The sequence below is a fragment of the Periplaneta americana genome, chromosome 15 (genome assembly GCF_040183065.1).
Source record: "Periplaneta americana isolate PAMFEO1 chromosome 15, P.americana_PAMFEO1_priV1, whole genome shotgun sequence".
Lineage (NCBI taxonomy): Eukaryota > Metazoa > Arthropoda > Insecta > Blattodea > Blattidae > Periplaneta > Periplaneta americana.
Window position 1 is genome coordinate 113,063,404 of NC_091131.1, and position 23,087 is coordinate 113,086,490.

At 33.9% G+C, this 23,087-nt stretch overlaps 1 protein-coding gene across 1 annotated transcript in view; it reads right to left on the minus strand.

Annotated features, from left to right (window-relative positions):
* The window catches only part of LOC138715267 (zinc finger protein ZFP2-like), a 647,197-nt gene that overhangs the window by 289,469 nt on the left and 334,641 nt on the right, over nucleotides 1-23,087 (minus strand). The window contains exons 4-5 of the mRNA XM_069848008.1: nucleotides 8,231-8,551; nucleotides 4,812-4,981 (exon numbers count right to left, since the gene is read on the minus strand). Of these exons, the coding sequence (XP_069704109.1) occupies nucleotides 4,812-4,981; nucleotides 8,231-8,551 (491 nt within the window). The remainder of the gene's footprint in view (nucleotides 1-4,811; nucleotides 4,982-8,230; nucleotides 8,552-23,087) is intronic.

The following is a 23,087-nucleotide window of genomic DNA, read 5'->3' on the forward strand; positions in this document are numbered from 1 at the left end:
TAATTCATGCTAGTTCGATTTCAATAGGAATGGATTAATATAATAATTATTAAAAATTATTGCAAATTATTATAATTATATTACACTTTTTTAGAATTATAATAATAATTGTTAGGGCCCAATTCAACTATTCCATACAAAGTGATTTACTCTCTGCAATTATTGTCATTTCTATGAGCATTTTGTCAGTTCAGGAAAGTTGCTGTTACCAACTATCAAATCCGTAAGATCCGTATCATTGGAATGAGTCGACTCAATGACTTTACGACTCACTTATTTCTTATTTCTTCCTTAGACAAATATCTCAGGTGATTTTGGTATTAGAAAGAAAAAACAAGTCTGTAGATTAAAAATATGCGAAAGTAATGAAGATTGCTTTTTATATTTTTAAGTAAAAAATATATTATGAAAAAAAAGTGGACCTATCTAGAATCTAGGTTCGTTTTAGCCTACTTGTTGCGAGAATAATCTTCTGTTGCCCATAAGATGGCTTTAAATAAATATTTTGTTTGTTATTAAATCCACTTGCGTGGTGCGTGAGTAGTATTGCCATTGTTCAGTGCCTGTTCTACCCTATACGAATAAGCAGATGTAAATATACAAAAGGGACCGGGGAGACGAGTCAGAGCTCTCTGTTCCAAGCTACGTAGTATGATCCATGTGCATCTAACTTGTACTCAAAGTAACCAAACGCAGGACTATATTCCCCATTTCATTTGGTTGATAGGCTTTCCTCTCTACTCACACTCTCTACCATCAGTGAAGGGGAAGATGCTACTGTCCATCTTACTAACGTTCGACTAAATCACTTTCAACATAGTAACAAATGTTATTATTGAAAATGTTTACCGCTAATCTATATTTCGAAAGTCTATACTAAGCGTTTATAATAACTGGCACATTAAAAAGCTACTTACAGCGGACGATAATGTTTTCTTCACTGCCAGTTGCTACTCTACAGCATACACAATGAGACAATCTTCACTGTGTCACTCCCCACTGACTTCATAAAACAAACCAACATTCCTTAATTTAATTATTAGTTGAAAATATAGTAAGAACGACACTAAAATATACTCAAACACATAGGCTAATTGTCAAACATCTGTGTGACTCTATTTTATATTCACTTATGTACTTTAGTTAATATTTTATTTTCTAGTTTGTACAGTTAAGGGGTGCAGGTATAAGAGGTAACAGCTACCGGTCTGTCACTGACGGACTCAGGGCAAGTAGACGGGGGAAAAAATGTCTTCGCATCTTCTCAACTTGTATGAAATGTCGTTTAGTCATAATATATAAACAATAGTAATGGAAATTTTATGAGTTTAAGATAATTGTACAGTCACTTACTATCTGCAATGATTCAACTAATACAAGTCACCGTTTTGTTTTTAATTTTATTGACTATTAAGCCTCAAATCTTCAAGATTCACATACTATTGGGTGAGTCGATTCTGTATTTTGTTGAGCTGAATCATCAAGTGAACTAATTTTCAAGTGTATTCTTGGCTAATTGTCTGTCAGTCAGTAAATCATTTGCCCAATTCTGACGAAACTGGTGTTGCATGCTTCTGGGGGGGGGGGGAGTGGGAAGGGGTGAGATACTCCGCATTAGCACAAGCATCCATCTCCATGCAAGTTTCGCAAGTTATAATTATCACGTCCCGTAGAATCGTGCTGCCATGGCAACCGATTGTGTACTAAATCAGAGGCAAGGCATCCTATTCTAGCAGACATATAAATTAGAGGGGTTGAACACTCCATTTCTTAGGATTTATACATCTTGTAACTTTGAAAATGCATGATCTAGACCAATTAAAGTCACTTCTACAGCCTAAAATAATAATAAAAAATATATATTATACACGCGGTGGAGAGAAAAAAAAATGTATCCAAGATGATTTTATGAGGTTAACATTAATTCCTAATCTGTAGCATCTTCAGTACTGGATTTGCGCACATTAGTGGAAGCTTGTTGCCATGGTAATATATTACGCTGCAAATACTGGTCTGTCAGCAAACAAGCCAATAAAAGTCTTTAATTTCAATCAATACCAATTTCCCTCTTTCAATCAGTCTTAATAAAACTAAGTTGTATGCACGACTTCGCATTTCAGATGTGTTCACGCGTAGAACACATCGTGTCGGTCCTTGTTATGAACAACTTGCCTCCATACGAAAAATCATCCTTTCCCGTTTTAGATCTCGTGGCCTGTTACGGCGTCAATTATTTGCTTATTCGGTTTTCAAAAACATCCCTTACCTTCATATTGTTAGTGTAGAAGCTGTTCGAGTATGCTGTTATTATACATACTTTCTATCTGTTTCATCCAATTCAATCTATTGCCCTGAATAAATTCCGAAAATGCGTGCGTATCTGATTCTTTCAAGAAGTCCAAATTCATTTTATGATCCAAAAGACGATTCTAATCCTATTTCTTTGTGCTCCAAGTCTCACTTCAAAATGGCTACTAGCAATGGTCTTTCCAAAATGTTATACGTTTTTAGCGGCGAAGGGGAGACTGTTGTACCTTTCAACACTTTTCACATTTTATTTATTTATTTTTTTTAATTTTAGGAAATGAAATTTGTTAAATGAAAAAAATGCTTGAAATAATTGTGGAACATTCCTTTACAACTTTCTGTATGTATTTTCCTGTTTTTCAGGCCTATTAACGATGGAAAAAATAAAATGAAGGGATATGTAATGTGTTCAAAGGTACAACAGGTTCATGTACCTTGGAACATACTCTCTTGTAAGTTGGAACACGTGGAATATAGTTGGGAATATAGCTGTAGAGACTGACAGTCATATTTAAAATGTATTTACAATTATAAACCAATGCAGGCTTCTCTGATTGAGATTTTATTTCCTGGAGAAGCAATAAGTGTTTCAACAGCTTTCTTCAAGACATTCGTATCAACTTGGGTGCCTCTTAACTCCAGACTTACTTTGTGACATGGTCTTAAATTAAAAGAAAAACGAAAACCGATAATATTGTGTACCTTGGAACATGTTCTATGGTACAAGATGTTTTATGCTCAAAGGTGCAAGAGGGTGCACGTTTAAACCAATATGGCTACCAAAACTAGAGATTCGAATAAATCATGGAAATAAAAATTTGTTATTCCTCACCAGAAGATAGGAAACACACCGTACTTGACTGATAGTAACAAATACAATCTGGTTTTGTGTTAGAAAACATATAATAATGAACGAAATATTTACTTTTGGTACTAAAAAAATTGTTTTGTCCACAGAACTCATACTTTGCAATAAATCAAACTGAAACTACGACCAGAGCTACTTAGCGGCTTTCTCTACAATCTACTTCAGCTTGAGTTCTCTAGGTAGCAGTAAAAAACAAAAAATGTTCAAAGGTACACTATGCTAAAGGTACAACAGTCTCTCCTATTATTCTACCAGAAAGGGTTTAAAATATGAATTTATGATTCTCATAGTATTTATAGGCTTTTTTCCTTCAACCTGTAACATTTTACAACGAAAATAGTTAAAAACATTAACTTGTTGAAGAACTAAATTATTGACAAAAATATATTTCTGGCATGATACTTTCAAGAAAAGCCAAAAGCCCAAAAGTTATTCTTTCCCAACCTTAATTTAATATACTTATACTCGCGTGGAACGCTGACACTATTGTCGTTCGACGATCCACCTTATGCTAGTGAAATTGCAAATTACACGACGTTCTCGGCATCGTTCGACCTTCGCCTTCAAGCTAAAAAAAATTACGGAGTAGATATGCCAGCCTTTACAGTCGTTAGACTACAAATAGTCGGCCATATGAATTTATGAATCACTTCTGAAATAATATCACATCGCAGGAGTTACGAGTTATATCCAGAAACTATAACAGAATTTTAATCAATGTTGTCATATCTAGGATACTCCACGTAGAATAAAACCCAATGTTGTCGTATCTGGAGTTCATTGACGACGACGAAATTTTAATTCCAATTTTAATTAAAAGTAATCTTATATCTTAAAATTTATTCACTGTGGGCGGTGGTGGTAGAAATAAATGATATCATAAAAATAATTGTAACCAGGAATAATTTTGCAATGAAAATGTGACAGCATCTCTAGACATTACAAGTAGGTACCCGTGCAAAAAAAAAAAAAAAAAAAAAAGTTATGTCAAACACAAACCCATCCCACTAGGTATTAATCGGAAGTTCGGACTACAATAATATGAGGATTAATGTTGTTTTTATAATAGTTAACGAAATAAAATTAAAATCAAGCCAATATTTAACTATATTTATACCTATGTTAGCATGTTTATAAACTTCATACCATAATTTGGTTGTTGATATTCGCTACTCATCAGTCGATGACGCATTTGACAGCTGCTGTCAGTACACACAGCCAACTCATCATATGACATCATTGTTTCATAAATGACCTCCAGAACATGAAATACGAAGGAAATTAATCTTATTCTTGCCCACGATCTTATCGCAGAAGATAATGACTTCTACTTTTCGTATGTCTCTGCTTCCGATAAGGAATTTACAATGGATTCCTAGCAAAGGTAGGAGATAGTGTAGTCATATAGGCTACCTTAAAAATGACATTTAAGCGAAGCACTGTCAAGAAATTTTGTATAAATATTTCAAGCATTTGCAAATCACGGATCTTCATTATAGATTCAAATTTCCAGGTTCAAAATGGCGAATTGTAATTATTTAAAATGAGCACTACACAAATTATTTATATTAGAGTTAAGAAACGCAGTAGAATGTCATGTCACTAAAATAAACAATCTAGTTGGAAGCTAGCTTACCTTGATGTGCGTCATGCGGTGGTAGTAGAGGTTAGAGCTGGCAGTGAAGCGCTTGCCACACACCTGACACTGGTGCGGCTTCTCCCCGCTGTGGATGCGCCGATGTGTGTTGAGCGAGCTGGACGTGGAGAATCCCTTGCTGCACACCAGACACACGTGGGGCTTCTCACCTGAAGAGCACACAGCGTTAGTGCACGTCATTAACTGCATTAATAAAGATTTCAAAAAGAGGAGCACACAAAGTGAAAGAGGTATACCCACAGTCTAGTATATACAGTCACGAAGCTTGAGTTGTTGAGGGTACTAGGAACAATAGACTGTGCTACTACTATTTTGCATTGTCTGTGATGAGGCGATATATGAGTGGTTAGCAACTATCTATGGATGCATATTCCCTACGTATTGAGCTTCGTGACTGTATAGACTACAGTATAACTGTATTAATTTGAACTAGTAACAGATATCAATAAAACTAGTAGATAAGTTCGAATAATCGCTCCTCTATCTGTAATGATTGTGGAAAAAATTGAGTTTCAATTGAGGGATTGGAAGTGGATACGTTGCAACAGCGCAATGCTTGATTCCCCATAAATTAAGAGCATATCTAGTTACTCACGATTAGTAGGCTACATTTTAGCATTGTCCCTAATTGACTTCGCCTTTAGAATTCTACAGACTTGCTACTGCTGAGGTGCAACGTAAGAACGCAGATAAACAGTGTACACTTGCCGAGAAACCCTTAAGTGCAGCGATGCCAGATTTCCCTGAAGGTTTCGTCACACTGTAAATACGTTTTTAATCAGTTAATTTTGTACTTTATTATATAATTGAAGCGTTTTTCGAAGCAATGACATCGGCTTGTTCTTAGCGTTGATATCTTACCACTTATACATCTCAGTACCCAATAGTTTTACCATAAATGAGATTCAAACTTCAGACACAAATGATTTTTTTCTGCTAAATCGTTATTCAAATACCAAAATGACATTTTACTTTTTGGTTACTCATAACCTAAAGATTCTGTTCTTAAAATTATTGCAGTTATACCACTTTTACTCTGTAAAAATATGTAGCAGATGGGCGTAAAGTCTGAATACATGGGAAAGAAGAGGAAAGAGAGTTGAGTAGTAAGGAAAAAAACATGAGGAGCAAAGAAAGAAGGAATGGCCAGAAAGATGAAAAGAGAAGGAGAGGGAGTAAATAAGACATGAGAAGATAAGAAGCGACGAAAAAAGAGAAAAATAATAGTGAAAAAGGAAAACATGAGTGGGAAATGCAAAAGGAAGATGATACGAGGAAACAGGGAGAAAAAAGAAAAGATGAGGGAAAAAGAAGGAAAACAGATGAAGAGAAAGAAATAAAAAGAGAGATGAGGAGAAAAATTAAAAAGAATGAGGAAGAAAAGAAAGAGAAGATGAAAAAGACAAGTGAGAGGAAGTGAAGAAGATGAAGAGAAAAGAAGGGAAAAGGAGAAGGAGAAGGTGATGTGAAAAGAGGAAAACGAAGCCAAAAACATCAGGAAGGAAAGTGAAGATGTAGAAATAGGTGACAAAAGTAAGGGGGGAAAAGAATATAGGGAAAAGGACAAAAGGAATGTATGCCTCTGCTTATGTGTGCAGATTTTATACCCTCCCTGTATAATTATTAAAATAAATAATAGATTAGTATGGTAAACAAAATTAAAACATAAAAGAGAAAATGTACTACGCGTTCAATCTTGCATGACCACTGAGCGCAGATGTCGCATATACCGTATATATGTGAAGAAGAAAGTGCAGAAAGTGCGAGTGCAGTAGCAAAACAAATAGTGATGGGAAAAATTAGTAACAATGTAGAAGAGAATATCAATAACAATAAAGACAGAAATATGGTGGAAGTAAACAATGTTGAAAAGATTGATCCAGAGACATGGAAAGAGTTAAGGGATGAAATGAGGGAAAAATGGATATATTAGTAAATGAAGTAAGAAAGGGATGGGTGTGAGGGCATAGGGAATAAGACGAATGTTTTGAAATCTAGTAAATGGAAATAGTGTTATGTTAGTAAAGAGTAAAGGGGAATGGGGTAATATAGTAAACAGTAAAGGGGAATGATATTAATATAGGTAGTAAAGAGTAAAGGGAAATAGTGTCAAGATAGTATAGAGTAAAGGAAAATAGTGTTAATATAGGCCTACTAAAGAATTAAGGAGAATAGTGTGAATGTAGTAATGAGTTACTGGCAATACTGTTAATGTAATGTGGTTTGTTTCAATACGTAAACGAAGGTGACAGTTGAGAACAAAAGTGGTGTTTGATCTGTTGAGTGGAAAAAATTCATGATTTGAACTATAGGAACAGAGAACTGATAAGTAGACGATGAGAAAAAGTAATGAGAAGGCAAATAATGTAATAATGAGTTATGATGTTTCCTAAATGCAGAAATGTGAAGGTACACCATGACATGATAGACGCTTTTTGACTAATAAATATCATATCATATATTAGATTTCCTATCGATATGGATAAAACTCACCATCCTACTCGCAATAGTTACCGAATAAGAGGTTGTTAAACATTTGAGAAAAACATTTTTTCTGGAAAAAAACTATAACATTCCACCAATATAATTATATTACAGCTTTTGTTTTGTTACATACAACATAAGCTATTCACTCTGAAAATCTGCAAAGCTAGTTCAGTTCCACTCTGTATATAAAAATAATAGTACATTATGCAACGAGCCTATAATGATAGTAATTAAGACGCGAGTATGTTTGTTTATGAAACGAGCGCAAGCGAGTTTCATAATTTTCATACGAGCGTCTTAATTACCATTATAGGCAAGTTTCATACGAATTTTATGCTCAACCATATTTCTAACTTGAAATTATTTATAAGTATTCATGTTATGATTATCGAAGTGAGTAGCGGAACTGACCTTCTAAATTGTGAGATGTGCGCAGATGCGAAAGTATTGATTTTTTCCGAGGAACGAATGTCATTGACCTTGATATAATCTAGAGAATAACATGAACATTAGTCTTGATATAACCTGGAAATTGATTTAGAATTGAAAAACGAGATGACAAATTGATTTTATTTCAATATTATTTACAATTGACGCTAATTATTATAGTAACAGAACATAACCTTCTGCGACAGTATTGGATTTCCAACCTCCGTGACTTTTCGCTAGTTATATTTCGATTGCATATCCGAGAATAATCGATACTTGCGCTTTTATAATGGTACAATGGTGATTTGTCATTGGCTGAACAACTGAACTATAATGAATATTGTTTACTTTAATGAGGTGCATTAAAGGGCTACTACGAGGTGTATAATTATTACATTTCGGTATGGTCGAGCATAAAATTAGTTAGAAATATACTGTACAGGTAAAGGAATAAAAATAAGAGAGCAGAGCAGTGGCATTACCTGTGTGGGTGCGCATGTGTCGCTTGAGCAGGGACGGTCTGTCGAAGGCCTTGCCGCACACCTCGCAGGGCAGCAGCGTCCGCTCGCCGCGCGGAGGGCGGGACTTCGGGGACGGCTGCAGCAGTGCGGCGCAGGCGTCGTGGCGCAGCGTGTCCAGCAGGTCGCCGGCAGACGACGCCGCTGACGACGAGGAGGACAGACTCTCCCCCGACACGGACTTGCGCTCGTCTGTGTCGCCGCCGCTCGGTGGAGACGACGAGGACGACGACGTGCTGATGAGGACGCGGGACAGCAGCGACATCGACAGGTCCAGCGGCGAGTCTGCGACATACAGGTCACCAGCTTCATCATCACGTGCAGATCTTTACACTTTTGTGATCCTGTCTCAGTGTGACGTCGTATATCATCGATTTGTGTTCCTATTTCTGGTTGGTTGGATGTGCATGAACTTGTAGTGAAATATGACTAATAATTTTATATGAGTACATCAAGAATTAGGTGTCAAGTCATTGAAACTTCGACATCCTTTCACACCACATGTGATTGGCATCTGTTTGCGTTGCGATATTTCATGATCAAATGAAAATGATAGATGGACTAACTTTTGAAGTATATACGCGGGACATATTAAGTGTATATAATGTGGGAGTGATATAATTGCGCATACTCAAGGAGACAATAGAATACATTTTAAAAGATTAGTAAATAATTGAGACTTAGGTAATGCAGCTAAGGCGAGGAACATCAGTAGTAATAGTAGCAGTGATGTTTTTAATTAGATTACTTAGCTTTATCAAACTGCAATAGCTATCTAGCTTCTAAGGCACATGAAGGTGATAATGCCAGCGAAATGAGTCCAGGGTTCAGTGCCGAAAGTTATCTAGCATTTGTTCTTAATGGGTTGAGGGGAAAACCAGAGAAAACCTCAACCAGGTAACTTGCCCCAACCGGGATTTAAACCCAGATTCACTCCTTTCACGGTCAGAAATGCTAACCGTTATTCTACAGCGATGGGAAGAAGTGTTATTAATAGCTAAGTAGTAATAAGAATATATGTAGTTGTAATGATCTGGTTTCTGTACCAAATTGAAGTAGGCCTGCCTTCTTTTTCATCATCACCATCATCATCATCATCATCATCATTCCTTCATGATTGGTTATTATCTCTTTCTGGTTTCAATTTACGCTCCAGCCCATTAGTATTTTCATTCGTGTGAACGTTTTACCAACATTATCTCAAGATTTTGCGTAAATTCCCATCGTCTTGGAAATACTACATCAAGAAATTCCAGGCATGTTTTGTTTAGAATTGTTGGCTCCTTGAGAAAATGTAAGAGGTACTGCAGATTTTATATAAGTAGAAGGTGTTTTAAGTTGATCCTCGTGTAACATAATATCTTCACTGAGTCACGAAAAGAAAAATTCCAGCAGCTTGTAGAATTATTTTCTTTTAAATTTGTTATAATCCCGCATGGAACGAAACAACGCATTGATATCAAATGTCATAGTGCAGCTACGTGCACTTTATAGATAAATATCATGCAGTGTATTTGTAATTCAAGGCAGAAAATAAATTCTAGGCACTTTGAAGGAAATAAACGAAATCGTAAAAAAAAAAATAACCTCGAACATTCCATCCAACTACAAAGAACGCAGAAATGCTTCTATTACTTCTTAGCATACATTTTATTATGCACACATCATCGTGTTAGGAATGCTTTCACATAAATCCGCAATGGCTACACTAAAAAGCAATTCCTACAATTTGCAGCTCGAGCGTATTGAAATTGAGTTTTATAAGGCATATCTACACAGCCAAGCAAACTCTAAAGAAGGGACGTATTGTTCATTTCTTTTATAGCATTCAACTTTACACCTGCCGCTAGGAAATATCTTCAGTCCATTTCATTGTCGCTAGGATGTGACAATAGTGTTTTCATTTTAGGTTTACCTGCTTTGGTGAAATAAATATATTTTCAGTTTCAGAACGTATTGTCTTTTAAGTGTACTTCGATCGACTTTCCTCCTTAAAAAAAACGTATTAACTATAAAATACAGGGAGATCCACGAGGATTTATCGTCCCTTACGGAGCTTATTTCCGAAGACATTCTGAGCAAAATATGTCATATAAACATTTGTCCTAATCTCAATATTTTCAGAATTACATTCATTTGAAGTTGTTTGTAAAAATACCATTATTCTTGAGAGTAAAAGAATATTACAGATAAAGAATGAACTATTCAGGACTAACCTATCATTCCTTTAATTAGCTAATATTCTTAAGCTAGAAATGTGTTGTGGATTCCATAGTTGCTTCGTACAGATTTTTCTTTTTAGATTTTTAACTACAAAATTACATTTTCTTACGCATATTTTATCACAACAATTGTTACAAACCGCGCTACTCTTGTAAATTCTTTAAGACTGTAGATCAGGATGCATAATTAAATTGTAAAGAATCATGTTCCTGAAATCGTATGATTTGTAACAATTGTTATGATAAGTGCGTAAGAATGATGTAATTTTTGGTTAAAAATTGAAAAACAAAATCTGTACATCTGTTGGTAGTAGTGACTGAGGAGATAAGATTGCCATAAAGCAGCTCTGTGTTTTCATACTCATATTTAACACAATTCTCATATATATATTCATAGCATCATATTTAAAGATACTTAAAATACTCACTAATCATTTGATATATAAATCATAAATTCATAACATCCATTTTCCACGCAATTTTGTAATAATATACTTCGCATTTCATACACAACATAAATCGCCATATTGTAAACAGTTAACCTCAAATCAACACTTTGGTCACTATTCCCGACCTTTTCTTCTTTTAACTTGAGTAATTCTTAACTCATAAGTTGACTAATTTTAAGGCTCTTTGTTATTTGTAAAGTTGAAATATTTAATTGATACATAAGTAGGCTTAATTATAACACTAATATAGAACGTGTTTACATATTTTAACAAGGACTAGGCTAAATTATTAATAGCACATTTCAATATAAATACTATTGTTGGTTAAGAAATTGCGTGTGTTAAATAACATAAATAGTGAAGTTGCATCAAGACTGAAATATAAGTGCAGTGAAGTGACGTATCGTGTAGATTAACGTCGACAAGTGTTGTACCGGTATAGTGAAGTGATAAAGTGTAGTGTTGGTCCATTGAAATATTGTAGTGTGGTGATACTTCAAAGTAGAAATAATTTAAAACATAAATAGTGAAGTTTCATCTAGACCGAAATATAAGTGCAGTGACGTGTCGTGTAGTTTCAACGTCGAAAAGTGTGGTATAGTGAAGTGATAAAGTGTAGTGTTGGCCTATTGAAATATTATAGTGTGGTGATACTAAAGGGTAGAAATAACCTAAAACTAATATACGTAAGTACATTAAATTGAAAAGTGAGTGAAATTGAATTTGTAAATAAGGTACAGTATATACATAATGTGTGCTATGGCTGCTCTGTCTGGAAACTGTCGTAGTTGTAGAAGGATTGTAGTGAAAGGATTGGTATGTAATAATTGTAATTTCTGTTTTCATTGGAAATGTATAGATATAGATCCTGATAATTTTGTTGACAAAGGTAGTTGGGAATGTAGTGATTGTATATATGATAGAAAGATGCGCGATCAACTGGAGAGAATCAGAGCCCTAGAATTGGAATTAGATGAGGCAAAGTGTGAAATTAATAAATTGAGAGCTTTGAAGGATAGCATTAGTGTTTCGAATAAAGAGAGATCTCACACTTGGATGAAACCGAAGAATTCCAAATCTAGGAGTAGACGTTTCTCTGCGGATGATGCTGCATCAATCAAACTGACCAACAAATTCAGTGCTCTTCAAGCAATGAATGTTGATCAGGAGAACTCAGACCCAGTATCGACACTAGTAAAGGTAAGTCAGAAAACAGATAAGGTTAATGATTGTAGGAGTAAAGTATTGATTTTAGGAAGCAGCCATGCAAGAGGTATTTCCTCACTTTTGAAGTCGAAACTGGGCGATGAGTTTGAAGTATCTAGTGTATGTAAGCCTAATGCTCCTCTCAAGAATGTTGTTGAGGATATGATGAAATTGAGTTCAGAATTTTCTAAGAGGGATCATGTAGTTATAGTGGGTGGGCCAGGTAATAGTATTGATAACGATTGTAACTATTCTATTGAGAAAGATGTCAACAACATAATTGAGATGAGCAGCCATACCAATGTGGGATTTCTCAGTCTTTTCAGCAGGTACGACAAGCCGTATCTTCACAGGAGGGTGCGGAGCGTGAATATGCGGCTTGAGCGGGCTCTGATGAGACCTGGGGCATCACACATTGGTTTGATAGATGTAAGCCCTATAAGAAGGTATGAATATACGTCACATGGCCTGCATCTGAATGGTAGAGGCAAGGAGCACCTTTCGGTTCTTATTGCTAATAGCATCAGAGGCAGCCATGTTAAAAAGCAGAGTTGTAATATTCCTGTGTTAGTTAATGCTAGGGCTTCTCCTTTTTTAGGTTAAACCTCCCACCGGTAAGGTGTTTGAAACAAGTTCAACTAAATTGTAAATGCTCTGATGTTTCTAGTAATGAACACAGTAACTTCACTATTTTCCATCAAAATATTAGGGGATTAAAACAAAAAACTGATGAATTGATCACTTCTTTAGCAACTCAAAAGCATAAACCTCAGATATTATGTATAACTGAACATCACATGAAGCAACAGGAAATACTACAACTGTCTTTACATGGATATGTATTAGGTTCCCATTTCTGTAGACATGTCTTCCAAAAAGGGGGTGCCTGTATTTTTATCAGAGAGGATCTATTATTTAGTAAAATTGATATATCTGATTTTTGCCTTGAACAAGATATTGAAATCTGTGGAATACAAATTGGTTATGAGATATCAAATTTAATTATCTTATGTGTTTATAGGGCGCCAATGGGAGATTATAAGAAATTTACAACTAACTTAGATTCATTATTGAAAAGACTTTATAAACCACATACCGAATTTGTAATCTGTGGTGACATAAACATAGATTATCTATCAGAAAGCTCACGTAAAAGAAAATTAAACTCACTTCTTGAAACTTATAATCTTAGTCACACAGTAAGTTTTCCAACCAGAACACAAGCTGGAAGTAGTACTGCCATTGATAATATATTTATAGATAAAAGTAGATTGAATTCCTATTCAACAGTACCATTAGTCAATGGCCTGTCTGATCACGATGCACAAATTCTAAGTGTTTTCAATATGAGTGAAAAATTCCAAAGTGTTAATCTAAAAATAAAAAAAAGGATTATAAATGCTGAATCTCTTCATCATTTAAATACATGTCTACAAAATGAATCTTGGGAAAATGTATATAGTACCGATACCATTGATATTAATACTAAATTTAATGCATTTTTCACTACATTTACGAATTATTTCAATGAATGTTTTCCAGTCAAGGTGGTGAAAAAATGTAAAAGTAAAAACACGTGGATAACTCAGGGAATTAAAATATCATGTGCTAGAAAAAGGAATCTATATTTAATGAGTAGGAATAGTGATGATCCTCATGTTCTTAATTACTACAAGAATTACTGTAAAACTTTGACAAAAGTTATAAAAGATGCAAAGAAAATGTATCTGAATGAAAAAATACAAAATTCAGATAATAAGATTAAAACTATTTGGGATATTATTAAAAATGAAAATAATCGATATTCAAAGAGTGAAAATATTACTTGCATTAAAATCAATGATAGTAAAATAGATAACCCAAAATCAATTGCAAATCATTTTAACGACTTCTATATAAATATTATTCAGAACTTAAACATTCAAGATTGTGCAGAAGATGCTGCACTTGGTTACCTAACTGATGCATTTAACACTGAGTTTTTAGGTCTCAAATTTATTCCCACTACCGCAGCAGAAATCATGCATGTGATAAAACAACTAAAAACAAAATATTCCTCTGGATATGATGAAATTCCAAGTAAAGTTCTGAAAGCTTGTTCTGAAATATTATCCCCTCCGTTAAGCTATCTATGCAATTTGTCAATGCAATGTGGTATTTTTCCAGAAAGACTCAGATATTCAATAGTAAAACCAATATACAAAAAGGGAGATAAATGTACTATTGCTAATTACAGACCCATATCATTATTAACAACATTTTCAAAAGTGTTTGAGAAAGTTATGTATAATAGATTATATCATTACCTGGAGTCCAACAATATATTAGTTTTAGAACAGTTTGGATTTAGAAAACAAAAATCGACAGAGAATGCTGCTTTTAGTTTGGTGGATGAAATACTAAATTCATTAAATTCGAAACTACATGTAGGTGGGATTTTTTGTGACTTGGCTAAAGCATTTGATTGTGTAGACCATAGTATATTAGTAAAAAAATTGAAGTTTTATGGCATTAAAGATGAGATGTTGGGTTGGTTTACATCGTACTTATCAAATAGAAAACAAAAAGTAGAAATAAATGTACCAAATAGTCATAAAGTTACTTATTCAGAATTTAGAAATATTAAACATGGTGTTCCGCAGGGGTCAATTTTAGGTCCATTGTTGTTTCTTGTTTATATTAATGATTTAGCCTTGACCATAAACAATTCATCCCATGTAATTTTATTTGCAGATGATACAAGTGTAATTATTTCAAGCAAACAATACGATCATTTTATAAACACTTCTAATACAGTGCTGAATCTAATGAATGAATGGTTCCATGCAAATAAACTAGCACTTAATGTTGATAAAACCAGTGCAGTCAAATTTAGTACACACAATAGTGCTCAGGTTTCCTACAGTATTCGATTAAATGGAACTCATCTCAAAGAATCTATAAGCACAAAGTTTCTTGGTTTAGAATTGGATAATCACTTGAACTGGAAAACGCATATAGAATGTATTACTCGTAAATTGAGCTCTGCCTGTTATGCATTAAGATCCTTATCTACTATTGGTGATATAAACTTACTCAAAATGTCATACTTTGCATATTTTCACTCTGTAATGAAATATGGCTTAATATTCTGGGGTAACTCGTCTGAAGCTAAACACGTTTTTGTTTTACAAAAGAAAGCTATAAGAATAATGGCCGGTGTGCATAAAAGGACCTCATGTAAAAATATTTTCCGAAACTTAGAAATCTTGACTTTACCTTGTGAATACATTCTTTCCGTAATGATGCTGTATATTAAGAACCAAGATAAATTCAGTACTAATCAAGACATTCATCATTTTAATACAAGACATAAATCAGATCTTCATCTACCCTCTGTTAGTCTAAGCTGTTTTAAAAAAGGAGTTCGCTATTCATGTATAACAGTCTTCAATGCACTGCCTAATTATCTTAAAGATTTGAAGAACAACGAGAAAAGGTTCAGAAAAGAATTAACCAAATTTCTACATACTCATACCTTCTACACAATTGATGAATTGTTTATGCTTGTGAATTGAATTATTCTACTTAAATGACATGTACAATTTTATATAGCTCAACTAAAATATGTTTTTATATTGACTTAATCTGTTTACTATGTATTGTATTTTTTGTTTAGCATAACTGATGAATTGTATGTACTGTAAATTGAATAGTATACTGTATAGGTCAACTGATGAATTGTTTAAGCTTATAAATTGAATTAATCTACTTCATATGAATTGTATAGCTTAACGAAAATAAGTTTGTAAATTGAACTAATTTGATTGTATATGTTTGTATAGTTTGGCTGATGAATTGTATATGTTCTTAAATGATTACTAGTCAGTGTAGCTCTACTGATGAATTGTATACAGACCTACTGTAAATTGAATGGTAATATGTATAGCTCAACTGATGAATTGTTTATGATTATAAATTGAATTAATCTACTTGATATTAATTGCACAAATTTGTATAGCTTAATGAAAGTATGCTACTTTGTATTGTATATATTTGTATAGATTTGGCCGATGAATTGTATATGCTTTAAATTGAATAGTAATCTATATAGCTCTACTGATAAATTGTTTGTTTGTAATTTGAAGTAGTTTGCATGATATGTATTATCAATTTCTGTATATCACAACTGGTTGAATTGTTTATGCCTTAAATTTAATTAAATTGTTTTGTATTATAATATAGCTCAACTTATGAATGATCGTTTGCGTTTGTAAATTTAATAATCTGATTGGCTATGTATTGTATACTTTTAGTAGAGCCATCGATGTTGGTCAGTCGACAGACTCGCTGGGCTGCTGATCCGGAGCTGCGTTCGGGCTTGGGTTGGACCCCCCTTTGGACTTTGGTTTCTTCGGAGGTTTTCCCCAGCCGTGGGACTGAAGCCGGATGGTCTATGGCGAGTCCTTGACATCAACCCCTTTGATTTGATTACCCCCTTTGATTTGATTACCTGGTTGGGTTTTTCCGAGGTTTCCCCCACCGAAAAGGCAAATGCCGGGTAATATTTTGGCGAATCCTCGGACCTCATCTCATCTCACTACATCTCGCCAAAATGTAAAAAAATGTAAAAAAAATGTAAAAAAAATTGTACAAAATTGTAAAAATTGTAGAAAATTACTAAATTGTAAAACTATAAAAATTTGTAAAAATTGTAATTGTAATATTGTAAAATGTTGACATGTTCCACATCTTAAAGCTTCATTGCTCATGTAAGATCTATGGAATAAAATAAATGAATGAATGAATGAACTATTAACAAAACAGTTTAGCTTCAGAACAGTAGCCAATCAAAGAAATTATACTTCTGAATGGTTCATTCTCAATTTGTAATATCTTTTACCCTTAAAACTAAAGAAAAGAGGTATTTTACTTACAACTTCAAATTAGTGTAACTCTGAAAATATTGAGATTAGGACACATGTTTATATGACATATTTTGCTCAGAATGTCTTCGGAAATAAGCTCCGTAAGGGATGGTAAATCTTCTTGAATCACTCTGCACATTTTTCTATCTTTTCATTTATTTCATAAACCAACATAGCCGAATTTGTATTATTTATAAACAGTGCAATTAGATAATCACTTAACAAGATATATTTTTTTTAAGATTCCTCCCTTAACTCCGGCAGTTTGACAGTGTACAGTATTCAGTTTCATTTCTGAAGTGGTAAGATGGAATCCATTAACCCTGATGATGTAGTAATAGACGAGGGTAGTGGCTGCAATAATTGAGGGATGTTTAACAATCTTTAGGAAGTTTACACACCGTACTAACTTTCACACACCACAAGGTGCCATAAGATGCTAGCCGATAGAGCCATCTGCACCTGAATATAGAAAGTGTGGCCGAATGATAGATTTTTATGGTATTTATAGGTAAATTGAATAATTATTATTATATCCTCCAGACACTTACAAGGAGAGAATACGCTCTGTATATCACCTAATTAAATCAGATTTTGTGACATGAAAGTACAAGACATACTGTTTAAAGTCATACCTGGTATGGGTGGCCAATGACCCCTCGTTTTGGAAATATTGGCTATTGTGTGACATACTTCCGTTAGGTGCCTAATAGGGAAGCCTTAACCTGTGTAACGGCGTAGCTCATGTGGTTGGATGGTGAGTTGTCATCCAGACAACCCGAGTTCGAATCCTAATGCCTTCTCATTTTTTAAAGCTTATTATTATTATTATTATTATTATTATTATTATTATTATTATTATTATTATTATTCACTTTTAGTTGTCAATTCGTATATTCAAAGCCATGTTGAAATATGCGTGATATGCATCAAAATTAATAAACGAATGAGAAGTGTTTGTGAATGTGAAGGATATGTGTGTGACTGTGGACAACCTTTTTTAATTTGCTGTGCATGGTGCAGGAAATATGTATGTTTCGTGTCTTTTTATGACATCATAATTAATCGGGTACAAAATGAAATGGAATAACTGCTACAGAAATAGAACAGACACCAGTGACACATTTTACCTTCCTACGTGAGCAGTATTTCATTGTTTATCCTTTACAATACAATGTTAGTAATTAGTAATTTGTTTAAAACATAATGAAGCATTCAATACATTGAGAAATATGATATAGGTATGTAAATAGATAACTGTGATCACAATATTAATCACTATTAAAAGAAAATAATGTAGGACCATTTAAGATTCGAACTCAGGTTACCTGAATAACAACTCAGCAACCAACCATATGGGCTACGCTGTTACACAGTATTATGCTTCCCTATTGAGCACCTAACGGAAGTATGTCACAAACAATAGCCAATATTTTCAAAACGAGGGGTCATTGGCCACCCATATCAGGTATGACTTTAAACAGTGCGTCTTGTACTTTCATCTCACACAATTTTATTCCATTCGGTGATATACAGAGCATGTCCTCTCCTTATTAGTGTGACATATGACTTCCAACTTTGCTTCCATTATGGAGGAAGTTGAATTTTTGTCAGAAAAGTCCTTCGTTTTCAGCCAGATTTGAAACTGCAATTCTTAGATCCAGAGGAATATAAAATATAAAAGTATCGGCGTGTACACTGTTAGGGCGGACAGAGGAAGAAAGGTAGAGTAACAGGAAGTTCTTGAGTTAAGCGAAGAGTATGTACGATTATTACAAAACTCCGGTCATCTTTCACTCGCGAGAGAGATCTTGTTATACTATACGCAATAAAACAGTGCCGATGAAGACAGTTAAAGGAGTATTAGAACGAACGAATAAATTTAGATTAACCACAATAGAAATCATATTTAAAGTCACTTTTTCCTATTAGGCGTCTGTGAATAATGATGATTATAAGTAGTAGTAATGGTAGTGGTAGTGGTGATGGTGGTGGTGGTGGTAGTAGTAGTAGTAGTAGTAGTAGTAGTAGTAGTCAAATAGATTAATGTTCATTTGAAAAGTTCAGAGCCTTAGCGGGCCAAGCGCCATTTATTAAAAACGGAGAAAGCAAGGATTAAAGTTAAGTGAATACCATAGTTTAATGAAGATTGACATATCATTTAGTTTTACTTTATATTACTTGCTATATATTGCCATTGAATTATGGTAATAACGTCATTTTAACCTTTGTTTTCTACGGTTTTAGTAAATGGCGCTTGGCCCACTATGGTTCTGAACCCTTCATTTGTTCGCTGAAACTGACAACATAGTCAAATCTTCGAGAAATATTATTAATATGACAATCTAACCCTAGAACTAGAAACAATATTACATTAAATAAGAGGCGATAAGAATTCTAAGTACTATTTCAATTATGTTTATATATAGAGTGCAAGTGAAATGACCCTGCAGACTGAACGGACGATAGGGTATACTTAAGGGAATAGAAAATCTAATTATATTATGTTTAGAGTTTATTTTTTTTTATTTAGATAAAATGTAAGTACAAATTAAATTCATAAAACAAAAATGTTTCTAGCCACTACCGTGAGAGCCAGGCTCGTGTACGGTGTGCTTTTAGTCAATAATATAACATAAAATTTACAAGGACAGTTTACTCTAAATTGAGTAAGTAACTTAGTTCAAACCGATAAATAACACACAAGAGAAAAAAAAAAGAGAAAAAACATTTAACATAAATTGACAATCAGACAGAAGCCAGTGATATTCAATAAAAACATGAATATAGTCGACAGAAATAAAAAGGTAAAAAAGACACACATTTGTTAGTATTATATATCATGAATAATTTTATAAATCTCTTTTTTAAAAGGTTCAATTTTAAAATATTTCAAATTTGGAAAATGGTTTGTAATTTTATTATAAAGTCTTGGGCCGAATCTAGCGCCATGTTTAAGCGCTGCGTCTTTCATTGAAATAATTATCTCTCTTCTCCTCAACTGGATCCTAATTTTTATTAATCTTCTGTGTAATAAAATTAATGGATTAAGTACAGATGATGCTACTCCACCCCAATTTATTATGCCATGTTGTATTAATGATTGTACTAAAGCTAAAAATATTATTCTCAATGCACGGTTAATTAGAATTGAGTTGGTAGTTTCTGCAGTCTGGCAACATCGCCGTTCTTTCTTTTTCTTTTCGTAATACAGACGTAAGAGGTCAACGAACTCGGATCTGTCTGCCTTAGCGAACTACCTCCCACCTTCCTTTTTGGCTACGATGTTACAAGCTGGTCGCATCGATCAGTGGCTTCAAATTAGTGGTTTTTAAATTAAATTTACACGAAAACGGAACCACGCTACTGAAATACACCAAAGAGATAAATTATTCTTCATTGGATTGTCTATCGATATGGACAAAACCACGATCCTACTCGCAATAGTTATCAAGTAAGAGGGTGTTAAACATATAAAAAGAATTTTTCTGGGAAAATTATTACTAACTACAAACCATGAGAAAGTATTTTGAAGTGAAAACTTCGCTAATAGAAAATGCGATTTTTCGGTCCCTTGAGGTTCGTATTAACAAGGGTTTATTGCATATACAAAAATAATTTAATTTATAGTTAGTATTATTTGCTCTTCTTCTATTAAGTTTGCGTTAACGCTTGAGAAAATGTGATTTCTTCATGAGTGTAATTGCTTTGTTCCAGGTGTGGGAATTTATCTGTCTCTCTACATCGTAAATATGATACGTTGAGTAAATAGTGTGAATTATTAATACGTACATAGTTCACCACTGTCTCTATTACTCATTCCATATGCAGCGAGTATTAAGCGTGACCACGTTTATACAGTTCTCAGAAAACAGAGTTATATCGTATAGGCTATAATTCAATGTATATTTTACTTTATTGCACTACGTACCATTACAAGAATTATTACGCACTTCTTGTTGTTTTTAATGGTTCTGAGTTAAATTTTAAGATTTAATGCACCAGACCGTGAAATATTCTCCGATAAGAAGTTGGATGTTTGTTTAGTTGTGTGCTAACATTTTAGATATGATCGACGAAGACTTTCCTGAACTCTGCTATCCGGGCAATGTGGAGAAATCCATTTCTGAAGTGAAAGGCATTTGTAAGGAGAAATTTATTAACATAGTCAATATGTTTAGGCATTTAGAATACTTAAAATAAGCAGGCAGAAATGTAATTAAAACATAAGAAGGCACTGTAAATCTAGAAAATGCGCAGTATGCAGGCAAAAAAGGCAATCAAAATAGAAAAAAAGCATGTAAATTTTTAAAAGGCACAATAGGCAAGCAAAGAGACAATTAAAAACATGAAAGAGGCACTGTAAGTTTAAGAAAGGGGATAATATAATATTTTATAACTTAATTTATATAATATTCATGCACTACACTTTCTATTCGTTGTACGGGTTCATTTATCGGCTTCCTTTCATTGGATAATAACGGAATTTTATACACATCATCTTTAAAGCTTCCTACATTTCGTCATATAGTTTCGCCGTTTTCCGTTAGATGCTGTGATGTAGTTTAGTTTTAAAATGGTGACTGCACGTGAAACACGTACTGAGCAGAGAGTTGTGATTGAATTTCTCTTTGCGAATAATGTGGTGTATTTGGATTTGTAATAAAACAAACTTTGAATGAGAAAAAAAATTATGTGCATTACTTATTGAACCGCCCAGAATGTTACCACAATGTCGGGAAAAGTAGTGAGGATCAATTGTTTACCCAATATACGTCAAAATTAAGTATGATAGCATTCTAGGGTTAAGCACTGGTTTAAGAAGCCGACTTCCAAGAAGGCATGTTTGGATCAGGATTATGAGTTACCGATAATAAAATAAAGTATTATCTATTCAAAGACGACGAGCTAGTGATAATTAGGAACCGGAAATGTAGGTTTTTATCTATTTTTTTCCTTGCTTTCTGAACTCCCAATTTCTTCAATACTGTTCCGAATCATGATCGTAGGAGTCGTATATGTGAATTCTGTTGAACCTAAAAAAAACCTAAATTGGACTTTAGTACCAAAAAAAAACCTAAATCATTGTTGATAAGCGTTATCCTGTATTTACTGCGTTATATATTGATTTTCTTTTATTTTGAGAGAAATATCAATACATTTCGAGAGAGAGAGAGAGAGAGAGAGAGAGAGAGAGGAAAGGATACTCCCACGTGGAGGAGGCTGCCTCAGTCCCTAAGGCAAAATCTATGGCTCCCTTGCTTTTCTCAAGGCATATTTCAGTGACCTTCCAAAATATATTGAGTACTTGGAATCTTCGTCGCTACAGCTGAAAGATGCAATTGGTGTCATCGACTCGCTTCTACAGAAACAAGTGTCAGGACCCGTGGATGAAACCGTCACATTAAAACTGAAGAAAGTATTACAGAGGAATAAAGGGTTTGAAAAAATGAAAAAGGTATGTTTCATTTTCCAGGGGGAAAGCTTCAATTGTCAGTTACCGTACGTACCTGCTGCAGTGGCAGCGATGAAATTTGCACTTATGACGTCATGTGCTGTCAAATGTATTTTGAGAGACAATAGAAAAAACTTCTCAGTCGAGAATCTTGAAAAGTATTTGGTCATATACTGCAATCAGGAACAGTACCAGTAAATAATGTTGTTTTGTTTGTTACTTTTTAAAACAATTCTTGATCAATTTTGAACAAACTTATTTCAAAAGTTGTGTGTACTGTATCTTTTACTTACTTACAAATGGCTTTTAAGGAACCCGAAGGTTCATTGCCGCCCTCACATAAGCCCGCCAGCGGTCCCTATCCTTTGAAAGATTAATCCAATCTCTATCATCATACCCCACCTCCCTCAAATCCATTTTAATATTATCCTCCCATCTACGTCTCGGCCTCCCTATTGAAAATTGAAATTTATGTAGTTATATCAAGGCAAATTATATTATATAAAATGTTAATTGTTACAACAATTTATTCAAACTACAAATAATGTTAAAAGGGAAGGAGCAAAAATTTCGAATCTTATA